The 24,615-nt window shown below is 36.0% G+C and overlaps 1 protein-coding gene across 1 annotated transcript in view; it reads right to left on the reverse strand.

The window, feature by feature from the left end:
* sac (sterile affecting ciliogenesis) overlaps nucleotides 1-24,615 on the reverse strand; it is a 515,109-nt gene that overhangs the window by 146,898 nt on the left and 343,596 nt on the right. Inside the window, exon 13 of the mRNA XM_090399395.1 lies at nucleotides 4,165-4,367. Within this exon, the coding sequence (XP_090255521.1) occupies nucleotides 4,165-4,367 (203 nt within the window). The remainder of the gene's footprint in view (nucleotides 1-4,164; nucleotides 4,368-24,615) is intronic.

Raw genomic sequence — 24,615 nt, forward strand, 5'->3', positions numbered from 1 at the left:
AATAGAAGTCGCTGGGTATAGAATTTTTCATCAGGATAGGAGGGGAAAGCATGATGGTGGGGTAATGCTTATGATAAGTGATGACCTATGTCCTCTAAGAGTGGAGAATTTGGAAGTGAGACAAATGATTTTGAGAGCATATGGTGTGAGGTAGAGGTAGGCAAGACAGGATATTTAGTGGGGTGTTGCTACAGACCCAGGAGCACAGAGGATGGGGACCAGGAGATGTTTAGACAGCTAAGTTTGGCAATTGCAAGAAGAATGATTGTTATGGGAGATTTTAACTTCAGTAGTATAAATTGGAGAGAGGAAGATGCATGTAGCAATAGGGGAATGGAACTTCTAGAATTCTTGAGGGACAAATGTCTTAGGCAACATGTAACAGAGGGAACGAGGTTCAAAAGTTTTGGATTTGGTTATAGCATCAGAAGGGTTGATAATAACTGAGTTGATGTCTCTCCCACCAGTTGGAGAGAGTGACCATATGGTGTTGACTTGGAAAATGAATAGACATGCAGGAGTATCAAAGAGACGGGAACTTATGTGGAATTATAAGGCAGGTGATTATAACAGTCTTAGACATCAACTTCGGGACGTTTCATGGAGGGAGGAATTGGAAGGCCGGGATATCACTAGTGCGTGGGAAATTGTGAAAGAATATTTGTTATCAGCAATGGTAAGTTGTATACCACGAGTGAAGAAGAGGATGCAATTTGGAGTAAAGTGGATGACAAACATTATTAAACAAGAATTGCATGCGAAAAAGAGGCTATGGAAGAGATATAAGGAGACAGGTGAAGAGAGGATGGGTGAAGAATATAAGACACAGGCCAGAAGAGTGACTCGTGTGGTAAGGAAAGCGAAACTGGAATATGAGAGGAGATTGGCCCTAAGATCCAAAGAAAATCCTAGGGAATTTTTTAGCTATGTGGCCAGTAGGAGGAGAAATGACTGTGGAAGAATGATATTGTGGGATAAAAATGGGAATAGAGTGACTGATGCAGAGGACATAGTGGAATTGTTCAATGAACACTTTATTGGAGTATTTCATCCTAGAGGAGTCAGTTTTAATGCTAGAGGGATAGGACTTATTCGAAGTCTGGAGGTACAGGAGGAGAGTGTGTTTCAGATACTGAGTACTCTGGATGTCAGTAAAGCTGTGGGACTGGATGGTATTTCACCATGAGTTTTGAGAGAATGTGCTAGGGAATTGACAGTGCCTTTAACGTGGCTTTTCAATGAAAGTCTGGCTTTGGCAAAGGTGCCCAGGGAATGGAAGGAAGGTAAGATAGAGCCATTGCATAATGGTGGTAACAGACTGGAAGTGTCTAATTATAGGCCAGTCTGTGTGTCATCAGTAGTTGTTAATATCTTAGAGAAAGTAGTGAGGGATCGTATACAGCACTGGGCAGATGAGGGTAATGTTATCTGTGAGAATCCACATGGATTTGTGAAAGGAAGCTCTTGTTTTAGCAATATATATGCTAGCCTTTTATAATAAAGGTACAAGAACATTAGATGAGGGAAAGGCATATACTGCAATTTTCTTAGACTTGGCGAAGGCATTTGACAGGGTGCCACATGATAAGCTGATATTTAAGTTGAAGCACATGGGTCTGGATGTCAGATTGGTCAACTGGATTCAGGATTGGCTGTCTGATAGGTATCAGAGAGTTGTGTATGGTGGAGCAGTTTCCAGGAGGCAGAGGGTTACAAGTGGGGTCCCACAGGGCTCGGTATTGGGACCTATATTGTTTAACCTTTATATCAATGACATAACCAGTGGATTGCAGGGGGATATTCAGTTGTTTACGGATGATGTGAAGCTGGGAAGGATTATTAGTAATAGTGCAGATGTGGTAGTCCCGCAAGAGGATTTGAATAAGCTAGATAGATATGCAAATGAATGGGGGTGTCAGTTTAATGCAGCAAAATGTAAGGTCTTGAGGTTTGGGAAACATCGATGTGATGCTGCATACTCTAGTGAGGAGTTATACTGGAGGAAGTAGGGGAGACAAGAGATCTGGGGTTGATGATTGATAGAAACCTGAAGTTTAGGGGACATATTGCAAAGGTGGTGAAGGTAACACAGAGGATTGCTGCTATTATGAGAAGGACACTGACCTGCAGAGATAAGAGGGTTATCATTCCGTTGTATAAGTCTCTGATCAGACCACACTTGGACTATTGTTCTCAGATTTGGTCCCCAGGATTTGAAGGGGATAAATTAACTGTGGAAAGGATACAAAGTCGGATGACAAAGATGGTTTCAGGACTGTACAAAGATAGTTATGAGGATCGGCTGAGAGAATGTGGACTGAAGAGTTTGGTGGATAGAAGAAGGAGAGGTGATATGATTGAGACTTTTAAACTGTTGAGAGATGGTTACAGGGTTGACACTGGGGAGTTCTTTCACTAGGTTGAACAGCGGGAAGGGCCGATGACAAGAGGTCATCCCTGGAAGTTACGAAAGGAAACTGTGAGCAAGAGGGTAAGGAGTGGTTTGTTTGTGTGGAGGGTGGTTGAGCCGTGGAATGCATTGCCTGATGTAGTGGTGGGAGCGAGAACGATCAGTGAGTTTAAAGAGTGGTATGATAGACTTTGTGTTTCTCAGGGGGGGGGACCTCCCCTCGATGAGTCTTGACAGACTTTATGTCTTAGGAAATACCTCCCTCGATTAGTCTTTTGACTCCTTGGAGGCCTGAATAATAATAATAATAATAATAAATTCAATACAATCAAATTCTCAGATGCAATTACTAGGTCAAGCACTTTTGAACCCCTAGTATATTTCATTACATGCTGTCTCAGGTAGTTATCCCTTAATAACTGCATAAAATCCAATTCCTTCCTCTCGTGTGTCCTCTTCTCCTTCCAATCAATGTTACTGTAGTTGAAATCCCCCATAATAATTACCCTTCTTCCACTCATTGCGTGTATTTGCTTATGCATACTATCTCCGTCATATATTTCGTCACCTGGTCTATAGCAGCACCCAACTGTACATTTTGTTCTGCTAGCCTCAATCTCACACCAAATAGCCTCAAATGTGATCTTTTAACTATCTTGCAATTCAACTTCTATTCACCTTGGCTGCAGTTCATCAGCTATCATCAATAACACTCCCCCCCCTATTTTTTTCTCTCTGTCCATCCTGAACACACTATACCCTTCACATTCTATCCCACTAGTTATATCATCTTCTGTAAGACATGTCTCCCTAATGCCAATAACCAGTGGCCAGGAAGCCTACCAAGGCCAAAAATTCTTCCTTCTTGTTCCTACTCCTGGCATTAATATATATGAAGTGCAGAAGTCCATTAGTCCCATCCCTATCTTAATGCCTTATACTAACTATCCCATTCTGATTTGTTGTCCTTTATACTAGCTCGGGCATAATATACAATTCTTACACTCGATTGCCTTACTGATGTCTGCATATCCACTACCCCCCCCCAACAGCTCTCTATCATACCCCTCATCTCTCTCTCTCTCTCTCTCTACATGGAGAATCTCCCTTCTTTGACTCAATAAGGTCAGTTTTAATCATCTCTAACTCACTAAGTTCCTCCCATTGTCTTCATTTTGTGCATATATGTATTCGCCATTCTCTCACCTGCCACATATAGAATTGCTTGGACGCACACATTCTGCAAGTCCTGCATGCTACAAAATCCTGTATGATATCACACAAAATGGAGTCCTTAAATGGGGAAGGATTGGAAATATGTCATGTGAATTTTAATTGCTGCTGCTGCTGCCATCATTCAAAATAGTGTAGTTAATTAGTGTCAAAAATAGTGTCCCAACTAAATGCTAAATAAGTATAAGGGAATATAACTGCATAAGTAAAAGTACAAACAATTACAAACAAAACATTTAAGTATACTAATATAAATAAAATAAAACTAATAATGAAAACTCATGCTATCTTCGTCTTGTATTCCTGATTTATGCATCCGATTCCGTTCCAGTCTTCTTAGTAACCAAAATACACGATATAACGACAACAACTAACTTCAAAAACCACTGAAGGAGACTCAAATTCCAGAAAAACAACGGAGCACTACAAAAATGTAGAAAAACAGACTATTCACTGATTAAAAAAAGCTGGAAAGTTTACTGGAAACTTTCTTGAAAAGAAAAAAAAAAGTTTTTACTTACAATAAATTAAAATCCTCCTGATTAAGTGAATAACTAATCTCCTCTAAACATTTATAATCTTCCTCAAGAATACGAATTCTTTCTGTATAACATGTAATATCATCAGAAACAGTCTGTAGTGATTCATGATGAGAAAGAAGATCTTCAATGGAACCTGAAGAATAATTTATCCTTTCGTGAAGTTCTTCAAAATTACCCTTAATCTGTACCAGGTGAAAAAAAAAAAAAAAAAAAAAACCTCATATTAAAATTTTAAATGAGATGGCATTTATTTATGATCTGTTTATCATCTGAATTCTGATTGCAAATAACAATATTAATTATTATTATTATTGCACCCTCCATGGAGTTGGCAGATTCATTATGGGATGTTCATTCAACTGAACAACATATTTATTATTATTATTATTATTATTATTCAGGCCTCCATGAAGTCAAAAGACTCATTGTGGGAGGTCCTTCCTAAGAAACACAAAGTCTATCACACCACTCCTTAAACTCATTGACCGTTCTCACTTTCACTACTCCATCAGGCAATGCATTCCATGGTTCAACCACCCTCCATGCAAAGAAACCACTCTTCATCCTCTTGCTCACATTTCCTTTCGTAACTTCCAGAGATGGCCACTTGTCATGACTCCTTCCCGCTGTTCAACCAAGCAAAAGAACTCCCCAGTGTCAACCCTGTAACCACCTCTCAACAGTTTAAAAGTTTAAATCATATCACCTCTTCTTTTTCTATTCACTGAATTCTGCAGTCCACATTCCCTCAGCTGATCCTCATAACTATCATTGTACAGTCCTGAAACCATCTTCGTTATCTGCCTTTGTACCCTTTGCACAGTTAATTTATCCCCTTCAAATCCTGGTGACCAAATCTGATCAGGGTCTTATACAATGGAATGATAACTGTTTCATCTCTGCAGGTCAGCGTCCTTCTCATTATTGCAGCAATCCTCTCTGTCATCTTCACCAACTTTGCAATATGTCCCCTAAATTTCAGGTTTCTATCAATCGTCAACCCCAGATCTCTTGTCTCCCCTATTTCCTCCAGTATAGCTCCTCCCACAAAGTATGCAGGGTCTCATCGATGTTTCCCAAACCTCGATACCTTACATTTTGCTGCATTAAACTGATGTCTCCCCATTCATTTGCCCATCTATCTAGCTTATTCACCTCTTGCAGGGCTGCCGCATCTGCACTATTACTAATAATCCTTCCTAGCTTCGCATGATCTGCAAACAACTGAATATCCCCTTGCAATCCACTGACAATGTCATTGATATAAAGGTTTAACAATATAGGTTCCAGTACTGAGCCCTGTGGGACCACAGTTGTAACCTTCTGCCTCCATGAAACTGCCCCACCATAACAACTCTCTGATACCTATCGGACAGCCAATCCTGAATCCTGTTGACCAATCTGACATCCAGACCCAGGTGCTGCAATTTAAATATCAGCTTATCATGTGGCACCCTGTCAAATGCCTTCACTAAGTCTAAGAAAATGGCAGTATATGCCTTTCCCTCATCTAATGCTCTTGTAACTTTATCCTAAAAAGCTAGCATATTGCTAAAATAAGAGCGCCCCTTCACAAATCCATGTTGACTCTCACAGATAACATTACCGCCATCTTTCCAATGCTGTATATGGTCCTTCACTACTCTCTCCAAGATCTTACTAACTAGTGATCATACCGAATCGTAAAATCCTTAACACTTAACAATTTGCATTAATAACACATTCTGGTAATGCATTCCATTCACTGATAATTCTCTGTTTAAAAAATCTACTCCTGACACCCTTCTTCACTACACTCTTACATTACTTCCAGGAATGACCTCTGGTTTTTTCCCTCTCGCCTTCTACTCTTTTCGTAATCTCATCTGGATTAATCCAATAAAATCCTCTCACTAACTTAAATGTCTCTATTAAATCACCTCTTTTCCTCCTACCCACTAAACTCTGGGATCCACATATCTTCAACCTCTCTCCATTTCAAAAGTCCTGATATTGTCTTAGTCACTCTCCTCTGGAACCTTTCCAATGTCTCCAGATCATACTGAAAATCAGGTGACCAGATCTGAGCACAATAAATAACAGAAAATCTGAGAAAATGTTTTAATTTATATTATAATAATTAATATTTATGTTAATTTTACAATAGCATTATTATAATAATATTTGTAATGTTATTATAATAATGTATATAATGTGTATAACATTATATACATTCAAAAGACATATTTCGGTGATTACACCACATTTTTTTTATTATTCAGTTATATAAAACACTGAAATAATAGTTCCCGACAAGTTTCGTAAATCGTAGGATTTACATCTTCAGGGGTAAATAGTATAACTTAAAGTTTAAACAAGAGAATTAATAAATACAAATCATAACCGTCTGGCTATTCATAAAACTCAAATAACAGAATGCAGTATAAAACTCAAATAACAGAATGCAGATGAATAGCCACACGGTTATGACTTGTATTTATTAATTTAAGTTATACTATTTAGGAACTATTATTTCAGTGTTTTATATAACTGAATAATAAAAAAAATGTGGTGTAATCACCGAAATATGTCTTTTGAATCAATTAGCCACAGAAGTTTACGCCTGCAATTATATACATTATTAGCATGTATATAATATTATAATATATATTAAATAACATGTATATAATGTGTGTGTGTGTTTGGGGGGGGGTAATATTTATAATTTATAATAACATTATTAGCACAGAAGTGTAGGTGTTAACATATAATTATAAGAATTTTGATAACTAATTTCAGTAAATAAATATATATATTATTATCATTATTTTCTTTCAAACATGGTGTCCCATGTTGGAAGTTTTTTTTTCCCACTTGGTTAGACTATAATAAATTTAGTTTAATCCTTTATCCAAGTGTAAGCAAACAAAGTTTGTACCTGAAGTATCTTCAGGACTGAGGCAACTCGTGGTAAAGGAGTATAGGTAAATATGACTTCTCCATTGCTTCTGCCTTAGTATCACCACTTCTGGGTCTGGCTCCCACTGACGAGACCTCAAGAAAGGTCGAAACCAGTCTGGGTAGTGGCCCTTCCCATAATGCCTAGCATTATACATGTCTGCAAGGAGATGTGCTTTGCATTATGGGAGATATTAAGACAAGGAGTGATGAGAGCTTGGTCCACCTTTACCACGAGTTGCCTCAGTCCTGAAGATACTTCAGGAGCAAACTTTGTTTGCTTACACTTGGATAAAGGATTAAACTAAATTTATTATGGTGTCCCATGACTCATCATGGTAGGTCAATAGAAAGAAAGTCTATCATATCATTCCTTAAACTGATCCACAATTAGCACTTTTACCACCCTCTGATGCAATGCATTCTATGCTCCTACCATTCTCCACCCAAAACACTTTCTTCTTATGCTTTTACTCACTACATCCTTTTGTACCTTCTTGGGATGGCCCCCTTGTCCATTCCCCTTGTTTTACCATATGAAAAATCTCCTCAGTGTTAATCTGATAATAACCCTTCAATAGCTTACATGTCCCAATCATATCACTACTTTCTTCTATCTATCAAACTCTCTGCATGCCATTAGTCTATCCTCATAATCAACCCAATAACATTTCTGTTAGCCAGTTGCGTACCCTGTCCAAAGTTACTTCATCACCTTCAAAGCCTGTAGATGAGATCTAAGAGGTGAGAGGTATTGTATACAGAAGGATGTGAAAGAATTATTGGAAGAAGTGAAAAAGAAGAGTGAGAAAGTGAAGTTTGGGAGTCTGCTGCTGCTGCCATGCAATGATGGAGGTGAACCGAGGGATGAAGATAACTAATGAATCAATGTGGACTTGAGTTTGATGGATGGAAAGATTTGTACACCTGATGATCTGCATTTCAATGCATTTGTCCAGAGAGAGAGTTTTGTTCACCTAGAGAATGGAAATGTAAAGTCAGAGAAACTAAAGAAATTAGGGTGGATATAGACAATTATGTGAAGGCACCCATGAAGTGAATGAACAAAAAATGTGGAATCTAATCTCTCAAGCAACAATAACGAATGAGTTAGTTAATTCAGGATGCAAAGTTGGTTGAAGGCTTAAGAGGATGCTACAGTTTCTATATACACTAATGTTAGAAGCATCAGAAATAAGAGGGAGGAGTTATTGGTATTGGTTAGTGCAACCTCACCAAAAGGTATAGGAAATAGTGATACTTAGTTAATAGCAGATGACATATAATGTGATGAATTTAGTATTTACAGCGAGGATAGAGTAAAGGGGGTATGAACTTTGATGATAGCAAATGAACTGCAGCCAACAAGAGAAGGAGTTGAAGACATGCATCAACAGATTACTACAATGAGTGCAAGTCAAGTAATTATTATGAGGAACTTCAAAGAGATATATTGGAAGAAGGAAAGATCACATGGCAGGAAGGAAATGGAATTTATACTCTTACTGAGAGAGATAATTACTTGAAGCAGAATCTCGAGTTAGAGGATCAGCAGACCTGTCCATAACAAAGATGGCTACACTGCCTCCAACTGGGGAAAGTGATCCTACAGTTTTGACTTGGGAGGTAGCAAAATATGTGGAAATTCAATTTAAGAAGGGTATACAACTTGTAGTGGAACTATAAGGCAGGTGATTATGATATACCTAGGAGGCAGCTTGAAGCAGTACCATGCGATAAAGTTCTGCAAGGGAAGGATGTTCACAGTACATAAGGATAGTCAAATGGTATCTGGAGGAAGCAATATCACATTCTATACCTAAGGAGGATAAATCAGGTAGGAGTTAGATGGACGAGTAGTTCATTAGGCATGAGCTGCAAAAAAAGAAAATGTCGTGAAGTATAAGGAGAAAGCTGACTAGCATGGTAAGTGAGGAAAAATCAGATTATCACAAGAAATTGGCCAAGCAAGTGAAAGTAAATTCCAAAGAGTTTTTTTATTTATGTGGCAAGTAGTAGGAAGGATAACATTAATGAGTGCTGATGGTAGTGAGGTAACATGTTCATGATGAAATTGTTCAGCTATTGAGTAACTTATAGGCCTCTTACATTGGATCCTACCGGAAGTCAATTGAAGAAACTTAATTCTCTTATAGATAATGTATCTACATGAAATGAAGATCACAAGAAAAAACTTAAAACCTTCTTCGGTGGGCCACCTAGATTGTATGGTCTTCTGAAAGTTCATAAACCAGGCATTCCGTTGAGGCCAGTTGTAGAGTGAATAGGTTGTCCCACTTACAAAATTTCAAAATTTTTATCAAATCTTCTCACATCTTCAACTAGAAGAACTGATACTTATATAAAAAATACTTTGGATTTCAAAAATAAAATTTCAGATCTTCATTTGGACATTTCGGATATCATGATCAGTTTAGATATTGTTTCTTTATTTACAAATGTTCCTTCATCTGACAGCACTGAATTACTGCAACAGGAATTTCCTGCAGACATTGTAAAAATATTTGATTTTGTAATACATTCTGGTTATTTTTCCTTTAAAAATAAGTTGTATCAACAAATTGAAGGAACAGCAATGGGCAATCCTCTTTCTCCTGCTATCTCCAACTTCTTTATGGAACTATAATAGATTTAGTTTAATCCTTTATCCCAGTGAGAGCAAACAAAGTTTGCGCCTGAAAATATCTTCAGGACTTATTATAGTCTAACCTAGTGATAAATAAATTTTCAACTTCTTTATGGAACATTTTGAACACCATTTTGAACATTTCTCCCAGACCTACTCATTGGTTCAGATATGTCAATGACATTTTTCCTATATGGAATGGCTCTTCTGATGAACTTCAACAGTTTCTCACTAAGTTAAATGCACTTCATCCAAGGATCCAGTTTACCCTAGAAGTAGAATCAAATAAGCAGTTAGCCTTTTTAGATCTTCTAAATTCTTCGCCAACCAGACGGTAACCTACATTTCTCAGTCTATAGAAAGAAGACTCATACAGGCCATATATCCATGCTAAATCTCATCACCATCCCAGTCAAAAGGCAGGAACTATTAAAACACTGGTTCATCGTGCCCACTCCTTTTGTTCTTCAGACGATCTATTACAGAAAGAACTGCAATATGTTACTTCTTCCTTTCTATCTAATGGATATAAGAATTCCTTCATCAAAAGAGCTTTGAGTAGTTTTAATATGTCTTCCTCTTCAAATACAGAAGAAATAACGTGCATTCCAATCCCTTATGTACAAGGCATTAGTGAACGTATAGCAAAAGTTTTAAAACCACTGAATATTTTTGTTGCCTTTCGGCCATTCAGAAAAATCTCCACCTTTCTCACTTCTCCTAAGGACAAGCTTCCACATCTTAATCATCTTAATTACCAGATTCCTTGCTCTTGTGGATTATCTTATTTCGGACAAAATGAAAGATCTGCCTCTGTTCGGCTAGAAGAACACCAGTCTTATATTCAATACCTTGAACCTGAACAGCCTGGACTTGCAGAACATGCCATCATCACTAGACATAGAGTTCATTGGAAAAAGACAAGAGTCCTTCACAAAAAGTTCCTCATGGAACAGCTTTATAAAGAAACATGTGAAACTTTACTTCACTCGCCTAACTTAAACAGATCTGATGGTTTACGTCTATCCCCTTTATAGGAGATAGTACTTTATAATTCAGCTAATATTTCCTAACTTTTTATTTATATATAAATTTTTTTTTTTTTGTTAGGAAATTTGTTGACCTTTTTAGTTATCTTACACTAGCAACTTAAGTGACGCTTTTTGGAATTGTCAGTTATTGTTTAATTTGAGCTTAAAATGTACTGAAGATGCCTGTGACACACAGACGAAAATTATACTATTAAATAATCTTTTTACGTGAGTTTTTCTGCTATTAATTTTGTATTTCTGTGTACCACATTGAGGAAACTGTATGCTAGGAAAATGATGAAACCAGAGATTTGGAAATAGTATTAGATAGAGTTGAAGTTTGGAGGGTATATTGCTAAAGTAGCCAGGGTGCTAACAGGATTACTTGGCTATTTAAGAATACAATAACAAGCAGAGATAATGGAGTTACCTTTCCTCCTTATAAAGCCTTTATATGACCATATCAAGATTTCTGTGCTCAAAATCTGGTCACCTGGGTTTCTTGAGGATGACAAAGTGAAGAATGAGATGAGAGGATCCAGAGGAAAGTGAACAAGATGGCCATTGGTCTGGAGAATGCTTCCTATGAGAACAGATTGAGGGTTTATGGATTGCAAAAGTTGCTTGTTAGGCAAAGAAGGGGGGGGATATGACAGAAACATTTAAGTTACTTAAAGGATTTAATAAAACTGATTCAGGAGAAATATTTCAGCAACTGGCAAGAGGGGACAGAACAAGAGGTCATCCATGAAAGTTGCACAAGAGTGTGTTTAGCAGGGCAATGATGACAAAATTTTTTGCTTTGTGAATGGTAAGTGAATGGAATAGGATGCCTGAGTGCTTTGTCTGTTAATGGTTTCAAGCAAGGTGAGGTACCATAGATACTGTGTTGTTAGTTAGGGTCTCCGGTGATGAGTCTTAGGACTCCATGGAGGTGCCCATGAAATAATAATAATAATGTAACGGTAATATGTAATATAAAATATGTATAAATTTCATTGGTGCAAAGTGTAACTATTGACATATCAGTATCTCCGAAATGCTGGTGAAGATTTTAGAAAAGTTGGTAAGAGCTCGCATACAGAAATGGGTTGACAGTGTTGGATTCTGAATATATAGAGATTGGAGTAATTATTATTTGCTTCAGAATCCAACATGATCTTCCATCACAAAGGCTAGACTTGTAAATATTATTTAATGTAAACAACTTATTTTACAATTTAATATTCATATAATTACCTTTAATTTTATCTAATATTTAATTAATTAATCAAAGATATATGTATTAATAATGAAAAGACTATTAAATATTATTAAGCTATTTTATTTATTATTATATTAATATTATAAGAACTTGTATTTGATAATTTAACTGCACATTAATTGAAATGTAAATATTCTCTATTTATTCCTATTTGTAGAAGTTTAACATTATGCAATAGCTCAATTTTATTATATTTTGTTTGGTTGTCATGGAGACATATGTAAGTAAGCGAGTGTGAGTTTGGAACAGGGCATGAGGAAAAGAATTTTAGAAAGAAATCGCGAGAATAATTTAGGCGGGAAGAATGGATATAAAAAGGGAAGAACGTTGAAAATAGAGGGAGATTAGATAGATAGAGAGAGAGTGAAAAGAGAGAGATTGGCATTCGGCTGGAATCGGAGTATTCAGCATTCAGGGAATCAGAGTGCGATATTAGAGAGTCGGCAAGTCACTCAAGCAGCTAATTTAAGTCTACTAGTCCAGAAGCAGTTAGCTAATAAGTTGTAGAATAACAATTATAGCTACGGAAAACAGCTGAGAGACTATTAAATAGACTAGCGATACTTGAGTTGGGAGATTTAATTTCAGTGCCGACCTTTCAAGGACATACAGAACCTTGAAGCAAAGCACGAAGTTACTAAAGAATAGTAGAAGCTGTAAAGTTGAAGTTTACCGTTAGCTGTGTTTAGAATTATAGTGCCTAAGGAATTAATTGAATGCCAGAGGAATGAACAACTGTGTATATAAAATTCTCAAGTTAAAGAATTATTGTGTATTGCCTTAACTCATGAGTGATCAGTAGTACTTCAAGCAAGAACGTTTGTTTATGTTTATTGTGACCGATGATTAATTCAGTTATTGCTTAGAAGATTTATTTTAATGAGTGCCGTATACTGCTCAAAGTGTTTACAGTTATAAAAAATGTTTGTGTGTAAGTTTATGAAGAAAGAAGATTATCGGTAAGATTATTCCAACCATTAATATTCCTTTGCAGAGAAGTGTGTGAGTTTCATCCTAGAATTTCCTTATACTAACAGTAACTATTGCGGAAATTAGCTGAAGTGTAAATTTAAAAGTGTTTGTTTGTGATTACTGCAATTTGTTAATCGAACTTAAGGAACTGTGAGAAGACTGTGTTATAGAGATAACAGATTTACCATTGTTTGAGTTGTATGATTGAATTTATCAGAGAAGTTAAAATGTTTGTGATATTTTAATAGCTGATTTGAATTTAAGTGCAAAATTTGTGATTCTAAAATTAAATGTTTGTTTTTGATCAAAAGTTGTATTTTGCCTGAATCTCTTTTACTGCACCATTCATAAAATTTTCGAACCAAAGCAAGTATATTAAGTAAGTTAAATATACTCTGCCAGTATATATAATAACAACATATAAAGGAAGGGTAGTTGAGAGTTGGTTTATCTTCAATTCTTGAACTAATTCAGATATAAAGTGGTGCAGTCTTTAAATATAAATTTTCTTTATATTTGAATTAGAAATCAACTCACAACTTATCAATTAGTTAAGAACATCGTAATAGTAATCATGTCGGATCCAAAGTATAGATTGAGAAGAAGTAGGATCCAACAACAAGGAATCTATACTATGCAATGAACAGCATGAGTTTACTATGGAAGGTTACGTATAAGTAACTTGCTCATGTTTTATAATAATATTATGACTGAGTTAGACAGGAAGGATGACTCTGCTAAAGCTTTTGACAGGATACAGCATGAAGGTTCATTGGATAAGTTGCAGGATATGGCACTGGATCATAAACTCTTAGTTTGGATAAGAGAAAGGATGACTGAACAGATATTAAAAAAGTGGTGTAATGGGAGAGGGAGGGAAGATTTAAGATGGACAGTATTGTATACTAAGGATCAGTCAGTGCTATTTCCACTGTTATTCAATCTTTACATTAATAACAATTGAAAGCAGTGACAGTAGACATACAGCTTTTACTGGTGATACAAAGACAGGCAGGGTAATCAGGACTGTGAATGACATGCAGCAGTTGCAGAATGATTTGGAGAAACTGGAATTGTAGGCATTTGAAAATGGTTATCAGTTCAATGTTAGCAAATGTAAATTTATGCACTTTGGTGTAACAAGATATGTAATGGTGTATTTTATTTCATGATTATGCTACAAGAAAACTGATCAGGCAACAGATCTTGGGATTTAAGTAAATAGGAAGTTGAAGTTCAGGGACCATATAGCAAAGAGTGAAAAAAACTCAGAGAATAATTGCAATGCTGAAATGAACTCTGACATGTAAGGTTGAGGAAGTCATTTTGCTTCTTAAGAAAGTCTTGATATGCCCTTAAATGGACTATCATGTGCAGATGTAGTCTCCTGGTTTCCAAGGTAATGCAAATACAGTAGACAGGATGCAAAGGAAAATGTTAAAGATTATTTTGGGACTGTGGAATATAGATTCTGAGAATAGCATACGAATTTGTGTACTGAAGACACTAACAAACAGGAAAAGGTGGGATGATATGACAGAGAGCTTATGAAAGGTTGTATACAATACTAGTAAATGGAATTTTTAATTTTATCGAAGGGGATTAACAGAAGAGGGGTAGAGGGGTATTCATGGAACTGAGAATGAATGAAGTCAAGAAAGGAGTGACAGCTATATTTTCTCTCACAGAGCAGTGCACAACTGAAACAACCTGACTTGACTTGCCAAATGTATTTCTTTCGTTCTCTGAGGCATATATCAACTGATCTTCCTGTCTGTCTATAGTAAGCTAAGTCACAAGTGCAAGGTACTTCATATATCACTGAATGTGATAAAGAAGAGAGTTTACCCTTAGGTGAATGGATGAAGGTTCCCAGTTTGATATATGGTTTTAACATAATATAGAGCTAATATTTATTAAGCACTTTAGATATCTTTTCAGATGTGCCCTGAATGTATGGGATAGTAACAGTTTTGCTGTGGCCTTGTGTAATAGAGAAGGGAGAGAATTTAAGGGGACACTTAATATTTTCTCTGTTTTTGGGGGGAATATAGCTATTGGCTAAAAAGTGAGACAAAATGTAACAGTGGTAAGAGCAGTATCATTGGAACAGAAATCTCTGGAACTGTATGTTCTCTGCAGACTACAAACTGAAGAGAGTATAATCACTACAGCATAAAATGGCAAAAGAGGTATTTTAAAGTACATCTAAACCTCTTTTTATGTGAATTCTTTTCACACAAATTCGGTTATGCGAATTGGGATATCAAAAATATTTTTTTTTATGTGACCAACGTAAAGTCTAATTTAGGAAAAAATCCGCAATTCAAGAAAATGCTGAGAATTTTGTAGAATTGCATTCTTGTTTCAATTAAGAAAATTCTAAATTCTAGGAAATTCTGAGAATTTTGCAGAATTGCATTCTTGTTTCAATTAAGAAAATTCTAAATTCTTACGAATTACAGTACATAACTGACTGCACATAAAAAAGCAGTTCTTAGCAGTTTGAATTTGGTGTTTGAGTAGACAACACAGTTCACACATTTTTTGCATTCGCATTTTTTAAGTGAAATCAAAATAAAAATCATGTTATAAAATTAATAATTTTGCCAAGAAATAATAAATGGTAAGCTATATGTAATTTTAAAACTTTCATTTCATTAACCGAAGATTTTAATCCAGCCTTCACATGATGTTGCCGATAACCATAAAAAAAAAAAAAAGGAAAGCCGTTTCCTTGGATATAAAAATTCAAATTTTAGATCGTCTTCAAACTGGGGAAGGTGTGACGGCTGTGGGTAAGCATTTTGGAGTCTGTGAATCAACTGTCAGATCTATACAGAAAAAGTGAAGAGGCTATTAGAAGAGTGGTATGTTCTGGTACAAAATCAAGTGCGAAATTATCATCATACACAAGAGATGTTGTTCTATAAAAGGCCGAAAAAGCTATAGTGATGCAGTTGACAGAAATTCCATCAAGCAATCAGCATTGAGATTTTATGAACAGATTAAAAAACTGCATCCAGATGCTTCATCTCAATTGAGGAAAAAATATGAATTTCATGCAAGCAATGGTTGGCTGGCTAAGTTTATTAAAAGACATGCTCTTCATAACATAAAAATTAAAGGTGAAACAGCTTCTGCTGATGAAACAGCTGCTAAAGCATTTCCACAAAAACTTGCTAAAATAATTGAAGATGGAGGTTACACTCGTGAACAAGTTTGGAATATGGATGAAACTAGCCTTTTCTGGAAAAAAATGCTAAACAGAACTTGCGTATCTGTTAAAAATGCAAAAAACTGTTGGTGGGTTCAAAGGATCACATAACACTCCTATTTTGTTCGAACGCTTTAGGAGATCGGATGTTAAAAACTACTGCTCATAAATCAATCGATCATTAAGACCATGGCTAATGAAAGGTGTAGATTTTCAAAACTTGCCAGTTCATTGGATGGCCAACAAAAAAGCTTGGGTGACCATTGATATTTTCACTGAGTGGTTCCACAAACATTTTGTGCCAGAAGTAGACGATATTTGAATGACAAGGGTCTCGAATTTAAAGTGCTTTTGATTCTTGATAATGCACCCGGTCATCCTGCCATAGAACACCCAAATGTGCAATTTTTTTTTCTGCCACCCAATACCACATCATTGTTACAACCTCTAGATCAGAGTATAATTGCGACTTTTAAAACATATTATGTCAGAAGAACATTTCAGTACATTTTGAACAAGCTAAATGATGATGAAACACTGTCAGTTATGAATGTGTGGAAAAAATTTTAAATTATGGATTGTACTGATCAGGTTCAATTATCGTTATCTCAATTGAGACCAGAAACTATGAAAGCATGCTGGAAAGCTATTTGGCCTGCATGTATTAAAGAGAGTGCTCCTGTTCCCTTCAATCATCATACTGCAGAATTCCCCAATATAATAAGTTTGGCATGTGAAATTGGCAGAGAAGGATTCGATGATCTTACGTTGGCAGATATCGAAGAATTGTTAATTGATAAACCTCTTAGCGAAGACAAAATAGTGGAGATTGTTTCTGAGACTCCTGAAAGCGAAGAAGTTAATGATAATGATCAAGAAAATCCTACTTTTACTGCTGATATAATTAAAGAAGGTCTTAAACTGGCCAGTAATTTAGGCAATTATTTTGCCCGGCATGATCCAAATGAAGAACGTGCTGGGAAGGTTTCACGTGAGCTTAAGTTGTTAATGTCTTCATACAGAGAATTATATCGCGACTTATCTAAAGCATCAACACAACAATTAATAATTGAGTTCATGCCTAAAACTACTGAAACAACCAGTGGTACTTTTGTTCAAGACATGACAAGAAGAATTCCACAAGTTGAGGAGGAAGTCGATGACGGTAATATCATATCTAGTAGTTCTACTGACATTACAGTCTCACGAAAATGAAAGCTTTCACGTTTACTGTCAGAAACTGATAACGAATAACATAATTTTTTTACAGAATCCTTAGCAAACAAGTGAACTGAATATGTTTTTTTTTAAGTTATTAAAATTCATTATATATATGTGTTCTCCATGAAATGTAAATAAAAATCTTGTGATCCTAACGAATTTAATATTTGTTTGTTTTTTTTTCATTATTTTGCTTATATTTCAAGTTTGGAACCAATCTTCACTTTTTCTATGGAGTCAGTAGTTCTTTTTACGTAAATTCTATTTATGCGTAATTTTTAGGAAGGTATCTATCATGTAAAAAGAGGTTTAGGTGTATATGTTATCTACCTATGCCAAATGACAGTTTTTTAAATTTCAAATCAGTACTAACTACAGAATAACTAGAACAGCATATCTGATAACAAGACTGAAGTCGATAAATTACTTCATATATAACAATGATTACAGAAAAGCCACTCTGAGTTTCGATGTTCATTTGATAAGAAAGACCTTGTGACATACATAGTACTGAAAAGAATACAATGGAAACAGAGAAATTAGTATCACATATGCTTAATGATATTCTCTAACATTAACATTTATATAAAAACACAAGCTGCTGATATGATGTACACATGAATAGGCATCATCCCATTCACATATGTACTGCTCAAAACAATTAGGGGATATTTTGGTTTTCTTGTACATTATAAAGTTATAAAAATAATTTATAAATGTAACACATTTATTTTAAAATATTCTTAATATACAGCAGTGTACAAAATCATGTTAAAACTTGTTGAAACATGTCTTAGCCATATTAGCATGTGGTGGGCATAAAAGCATGGCTTGTTGCGCTCACTTCCACAGTGCATAATTATCACTTCAAGTATATACGTGTGTTACCTACCACCCATTATTTTGTTAAAAATAGCAGAGCAACATGATATCCTGGAATCCATGGCTTGGAGAGTCATTGGTCAATTAGAAGCTGGGCAAATGCAGCAAGTTGTTGCTCAAGCATGTTGTGTATCTCAAAGCATAATTTTGCTACTTTCGAATCACTTTCTGGAGACAGAAAATGTTCGAAATCGTCTTCATACTATAGGTTTATATGCTTGAAGACCAATGGTTTGCATTCCACTTACTGTAAATCACAAAAGAGTCTGAAGAATTTGGGCACAGTAACACCACAATTGGACAAATGAGAATTAAGCTTGTGTACTTTTTAGTGACGTGTCCAGGTTCTGCAACCAGATAACCGATGTATCTTGATATGCGTGAAAGTGGAACAAGAAATAATCCACAGTTTGTTCATGAAAGACCTCAACATCAAGGTGGGAGTTTGATGGTATGGGCTGGAATAACTATAGGTGGATATACTGATCTATATTTTATCAGAAATGGTTCCTTAACAGCCCAAAAGGTATCGCAATTAGATTTTGGTATATCCATATGTTCATCCATAGACTGCTGCAATTGGCCAAGAATTAATTTTTATGGATGACAATGCTCATCACACCATGCAAATTTGGTACAAGAGTGGTTTGAGGAAGAAGGTATTGAACGAAAGGACTGGTCTGCCTGTTCACTGGATTGTAATCCAATCGAACATCCTTGGAATACTTTAGGTAGGTGCGTTTCTACTTGACTGGTGCCACCATCATCGCTTCAAGAGATCGAAATTGCTTTCACAGAAGAGTGGGGAAATATCCCACAAGAACTGTTTGATTATCTTATCCAGTCCATGCAATCAAGATGTACCACTGTTTTTGGCTGTTAATGGAGACCATATGCCCTATTAAAAATTTACAAAAGCGTTTTTGGCTATTCTTGTTAAAGCTATTTCACGTCAAAATGTATCATTTGTTAAATTTGTAATAAATATCGATTATTTAAACAATATCTCATCAGTTACACCCTATCCATAAGTAAGAAATATTTATTCATGTATATTCATGTATTCAGTTATAATTATTTGCAGAAATTTATAATTATCTGACAGAAACTAAAATATTCCCTAATTGTTTTGAGCAGGGTATATCATATTATGCATACACAATAAAAAAGAGATGTGTGTGTGTGTGTGTGTGTGTGTGTGTGTGTGTGTGTGTGTGTGTGTGTGTGTGTGTGTGTGTGTGTGTGTGTTCGTTCCCTGGTATCAAGGGCATACATATACAATATGAATTCAAAATTAAACTGCCAATGAGGAGATAACAATGAGAAAAACATGTCGACCACACATGAATAAGTAGTGGAGCATGATCCAAACTGCTCTAAAAGTCATAATGTCAGTTTTATATATATTATAAAAAAACAAAAAAAATACTGTCTTATGAAATTTTATTAGTCTTTGTAATCACAAAGGCTGATAACGGAAAAGCAGTAGTATTTTGAGACGGAAAAGAATACTGTAGGAAACTTGCTTTAATTGTATGTAACTACACCACTTATTGTTATCTTTCTGAGGATCTTGCCTCCAGTCAGACAAACAAACAAAATGGTGGTGGTGTTGCTAGTTGGGATGAAGAAATTTAAAATCTACTACTGCCACCTTTCTATACTTGATGGTCTCCCCAAAATCCATAAAGCGGATGTTCCATTATGACCTGTTGTCAAATGCAGAGGCCAAGTACCGAGTACTGTAGTGTACTTAGGTCCATCCTAGACCCTTGGTACACTACAGATCATGGATGATATCTTTGCAGTATGGCAAAGTTTCCTTCTGAACTTCAGAATTTCTCACAACAATCAAAGCTGTCGTTTTTGCATTACTCTCACAATTGAAAAGGTTCAATACATTTCCTTACTAGACCTGCACATGCTTCATCGTTAGATGGGAGCCTTCAGTTATCTGTCTTTAGAAAGAAACTCACATCAGACTTTATATCAATACTCAGTCACACCATCATCCTAGTCAAAAATCAGGCATCATTAAATCTCTTATATATTCAGTATGTTGACTGTGCTCTACAGAGGTATTTCTAACACCACATAAATTTCATCAAACCACCTTCATCAAGGGCTAACTTTAGTGAGTATGGGCATGGCAAACCTGAGGTATCTGATGCTGGACCATGCCTTACTTCATGCAATATACATCTGTTATATTATCTGTAGACTGGACCCTCCCCTTTTTTTCTTTCCTATTTTGCTATTTCATTTCATCTTAAGCAGTGGGTGTCTGCCTAATCTAGTAAGCAGAATTCTCAACCCACCTGGCCAACATGGGATCAATTGGGGGACAAAACTTCCTATATATGTGAGAAGGGCCTATGCAACCCACCACTTTTTTTTCTTGCAGTGACTTCACTTAAAAATGCTAATATGGTTGTGTCTTATAATACATCTCATGTTGCATCAATTGTCATGCAGAATAATCAGAGCAGCATTCAGGGCTTAGGCAGAGGGTTCTGTTTTATAAGTATATTACGGTCTCCAACAAAAGTCAGTGAATGAGGAACACAGAAGGTATAGGAATAATCTTAGAAGGGAATTTTCAGATGGAGTGTTTGGGTCTACTGATGAATACTCTTGAGATAGTCTGTAAAGAGATGGATAGGTATGAAATTAACATCCTAGCAATTGCAGAGGCCAGATGGACTGGAGAAGGTCAGTTCAAAAGACAGGATAGTAAACTAGTTATTAATGCAGGAGGTGACTCAAAGCATCATGGGGTAGCTGTGATACTGAAGAAAGTTCAGGCAAGACTCCTTCTTGGATGTAACCCAGTTAATGATAGGATATTTTCTATTAGATTTAAGGCTCATCCTACCAATGTATCAATCGTAGTAAGATGTGACACCTTTTGGCTACTCGTATATGAAAATGTGACCTGCATTACTTCAACCTTGGCATCACCTCTGGGTCTGGCTCCCACTGATGAGACCTCAATAAAGGTCAAAACCAGTCTGGGTGGTAATCTTTCCCATAATGCATCGCATTATACATCTCGTAAGGATATGTGCTTTGTATTATGGGTTACTAAGGCAAGTAATGTGAAGTCATTAGCTTCTATATACGAGTTGTCCCAGTCCTGAAAATACTTCAGGCACAAACTTTGCTTGCTTACACTTGGGTAAAGGATTAAACCAAGTATGTAATTTCTTGGTATCTTTAATTTAATTTATATCGATTGTGGTAGTTTATGCACCTCACACAGATATGCCTGATGAAGAGTGTGTGAGGAATTCTATGAAAATTTACAGACTGTTTTGGACTGCCTACCAAGGAAAGACATACTTTACATCTTAGGAGACTTAAAGTGAGAAAGAGTATGAGAGTTAGACCTGAGTATGGCATGTTTGGTCTGGGTATATGAAACACCCATTGTGAAAGACTGCTGGAATTTGCTCATGTTAAGAAATTAGTTATTACCAATAGCTGATTCCAGAAACACCCATGATGGACCTATATTTGGATATCTAACACAGATAAGTCATGGCACCAGACTGATTACATCTTGGCTCTCCAGCAGTGGAAGACAAACATTTCTGATGTGCATACTTGTCCTGGAGCAGACTAAGTTATAGACCGTCAGCTAGTAAGAGTCAAAATAAGACTAAGACTGCAAAAACTTTCAAGTCAGACACATGACACTAGACAGGATGTTAGAGTAATTCCTAGTGGATTCACAGAAGAAACATTAACTCGGTTGGATGATTTTTTTGGAGACCAATGAGGAGAACTCACCAGAAATGCATCTGGAGTTTTTCTACTTGGTTATACTATAAATTAAAAATGCAAAGATATTATATTCTTGGTTTAATCCTTTATCCAAGTGTAAGCAAACAAAGTTTGTTCCTGAAGTAATTTCAGGACTGGGCACTCGTATATACTACTAACTTTAAATCACTTGCCTAAGTAATCCATAATGCAAAGCACATTTCCTTACAGACATGTATAATGCTATGCATTATGAGAAAGGTAACTATCCAGACCAGTTTTGACCTTTATTGAGGTCTCATCAGTGGGAACCAAACCAAGAAGTGATACCAAGGTTGAAGTAATGCAGAAGTCATATTTCCATATAAAAGAATAGCAAGTTGCCCAGTCCTGAAATTATTCAGGTGCAAACGTTTTTTGCTTACACCTGGATAAAGGATTAAACCAAGTATATAATTTATTGGCATCTTTAATTTATAGTATAAGTAAGTGGAAAAACTTCCAACATCCATCTCTAATCTAGACTAATAATAAGGTGTGACACCTTTCGATTACTCATATATGGAAATATGACTTCTGCATTACTTCAACCTTGGTAACACTTCGTCGTCTGGCTCCCACTGATGAGACCTCAATAAAGGTTGAAACATATCCTTTCACATTTCAGATCCACTTCTTTCTTATTGGAGCTTTGGAGTTTTAACAGGGCTGGAGTAGGTGTTCTTATTCTTGTCCACTTCCTTGGGTCATTCTGTATTCAAAAGGATGCAGAATGGAGAATCTTGACAATAGACTAGAAATAATGTTTATAAACGTTTATGCTCCATAAAATGGAACCGTTAGACAAAAATTCTTCCAGGAATTGGAGCCATATTTATATGGTGCTCACTACATCATAGCAGCTGAAGACTGGAATTGTTTTGAAAAATCCCACATTAGACAAAATAGGAGAACACCTCAGGAGTGGAAAATGGGATATGCACAGTTAAAAACATGGCTTGACAATGCTCAACTAGTAGACATATGGAGAATTCGCAATCCTAATCTCCAGGCATATACATACATAAATCAAGGTATTGGTACTTGTATTGATCAAATTTATATCTCTTCTGCCCTTATAAATAGGATAATTCAGATAAAGTAGAGATCTATTCTGGACTATGGAGACTTCCACCAAATTTTCCATTGATCTTTTCAACCAAATTCTAGACCCTCTGTTCAAATTGGAATAATGTTACCTAGAATTGGGATATGTGGTTAAAATTAAAACAAGCAGTAAAGAAGAATATGATGGAATGGGAAAGGAACAGGCTTTCCTCAAAAGGAAAAAGTTGAAAGACCTGTATAAAGAGAGAAACTGGTTCGTAACAAACCAACATTATGGTATAGGCATAGCAACATTATTAGAAACATTAACATAGAGATAGAAGTGGAAAGGCAGAAACAAGTGGAAAAAAGAAATTATTTAAATTAAGGGGATATCAAATCCCACATTGTTTTAAAACCAAATAAGAAACTCAAAGATCGGAATCAAAGAGTTTCATGCCAAATATAGTAACTATAAAAGTATCGGCAACTACTAGCGTAAGCTAAAGCACGTAGTTCAAGTACGTAGTACAAACTAGGGCAACTCGCAGCAAAGGTGGAGAAAGTTCTGATCACTATTCTTAGTATTTCGCATAATGTAAAACCCATCTCCTAGGAGATGTATGATGTTATACATTATGTTATGGTGGGAGGTCACTACCCAGACCAGTTTCGATCTTTATTGAGATCTCATCAGTGAGTAGCTAGACTAAATATAATACTAAGGGTATATAAAAAAAAAAAAAAAAAAGATTAGAGCAGCACTTAGCAGATAGCCCTTCAGCTGCATTCTTCAATAGTCAATTCATAAAATTTTGCAAAGAAAGGACTATCATTCATTTGCATTGCTGGAGAAGACATGTCCACCACTCAAGACATCCTTGACTCCTTTCAAAAATACTATAAAAATCTGTTTGAAGACAATAGTACTGTTGGAAATTATAACTCTTGCAACATTAATGGCTTTCCTGTTCATATCCAAGATGGGCTTGACAGACCCATCACAGCATTTGAAGTTGCCACAGCCTATAAAAGAATGCCAGACAAGAAAATCCCCAGTACCTGATGGTCTAAACTTTATCGTAAGGCCTGGGATTTTATTCTTCCCATTCTAGTTATACTATTTACTGTATTTTTCTGTGTATAATACAATACTTTTTTCTACAATTTTTAGACCAAATATTGGGGATTGTCTTATACATGGGGGGGCAACCGGTTGAGTGACCTGCAGTTGCCGTGTCGAAACTGCTGGTACCTTCTTCGCGAAAAGGCTTCCATCAATCACTAGCCTTTGTTAACTCTATCAACTGACATCATTAACGGCTGATTCTGAAAACCAATCAGAAATCTGAATGCATTCATATCTGACTCATTGGCAGGGTAAGTTAATGCATTAAAAATATTTTGA

The sequence above is a fragment of the Typopeltis vanoorti genome, chromosome 10, assembly GCF_054136105.1.
Source record: "Typopeltis vanoorti isolate ZY-2024b chromosome 10, IOZ_Tvanoo_1.0, whole genome shotgun sequence".
NCBI classification, from domain to species: Eukaryota; Metazoa; Arthropoda; class Arachnida; order Uropygi; family Thelyphonidae; genus Typopeltis; species Typopeltis vanoorti.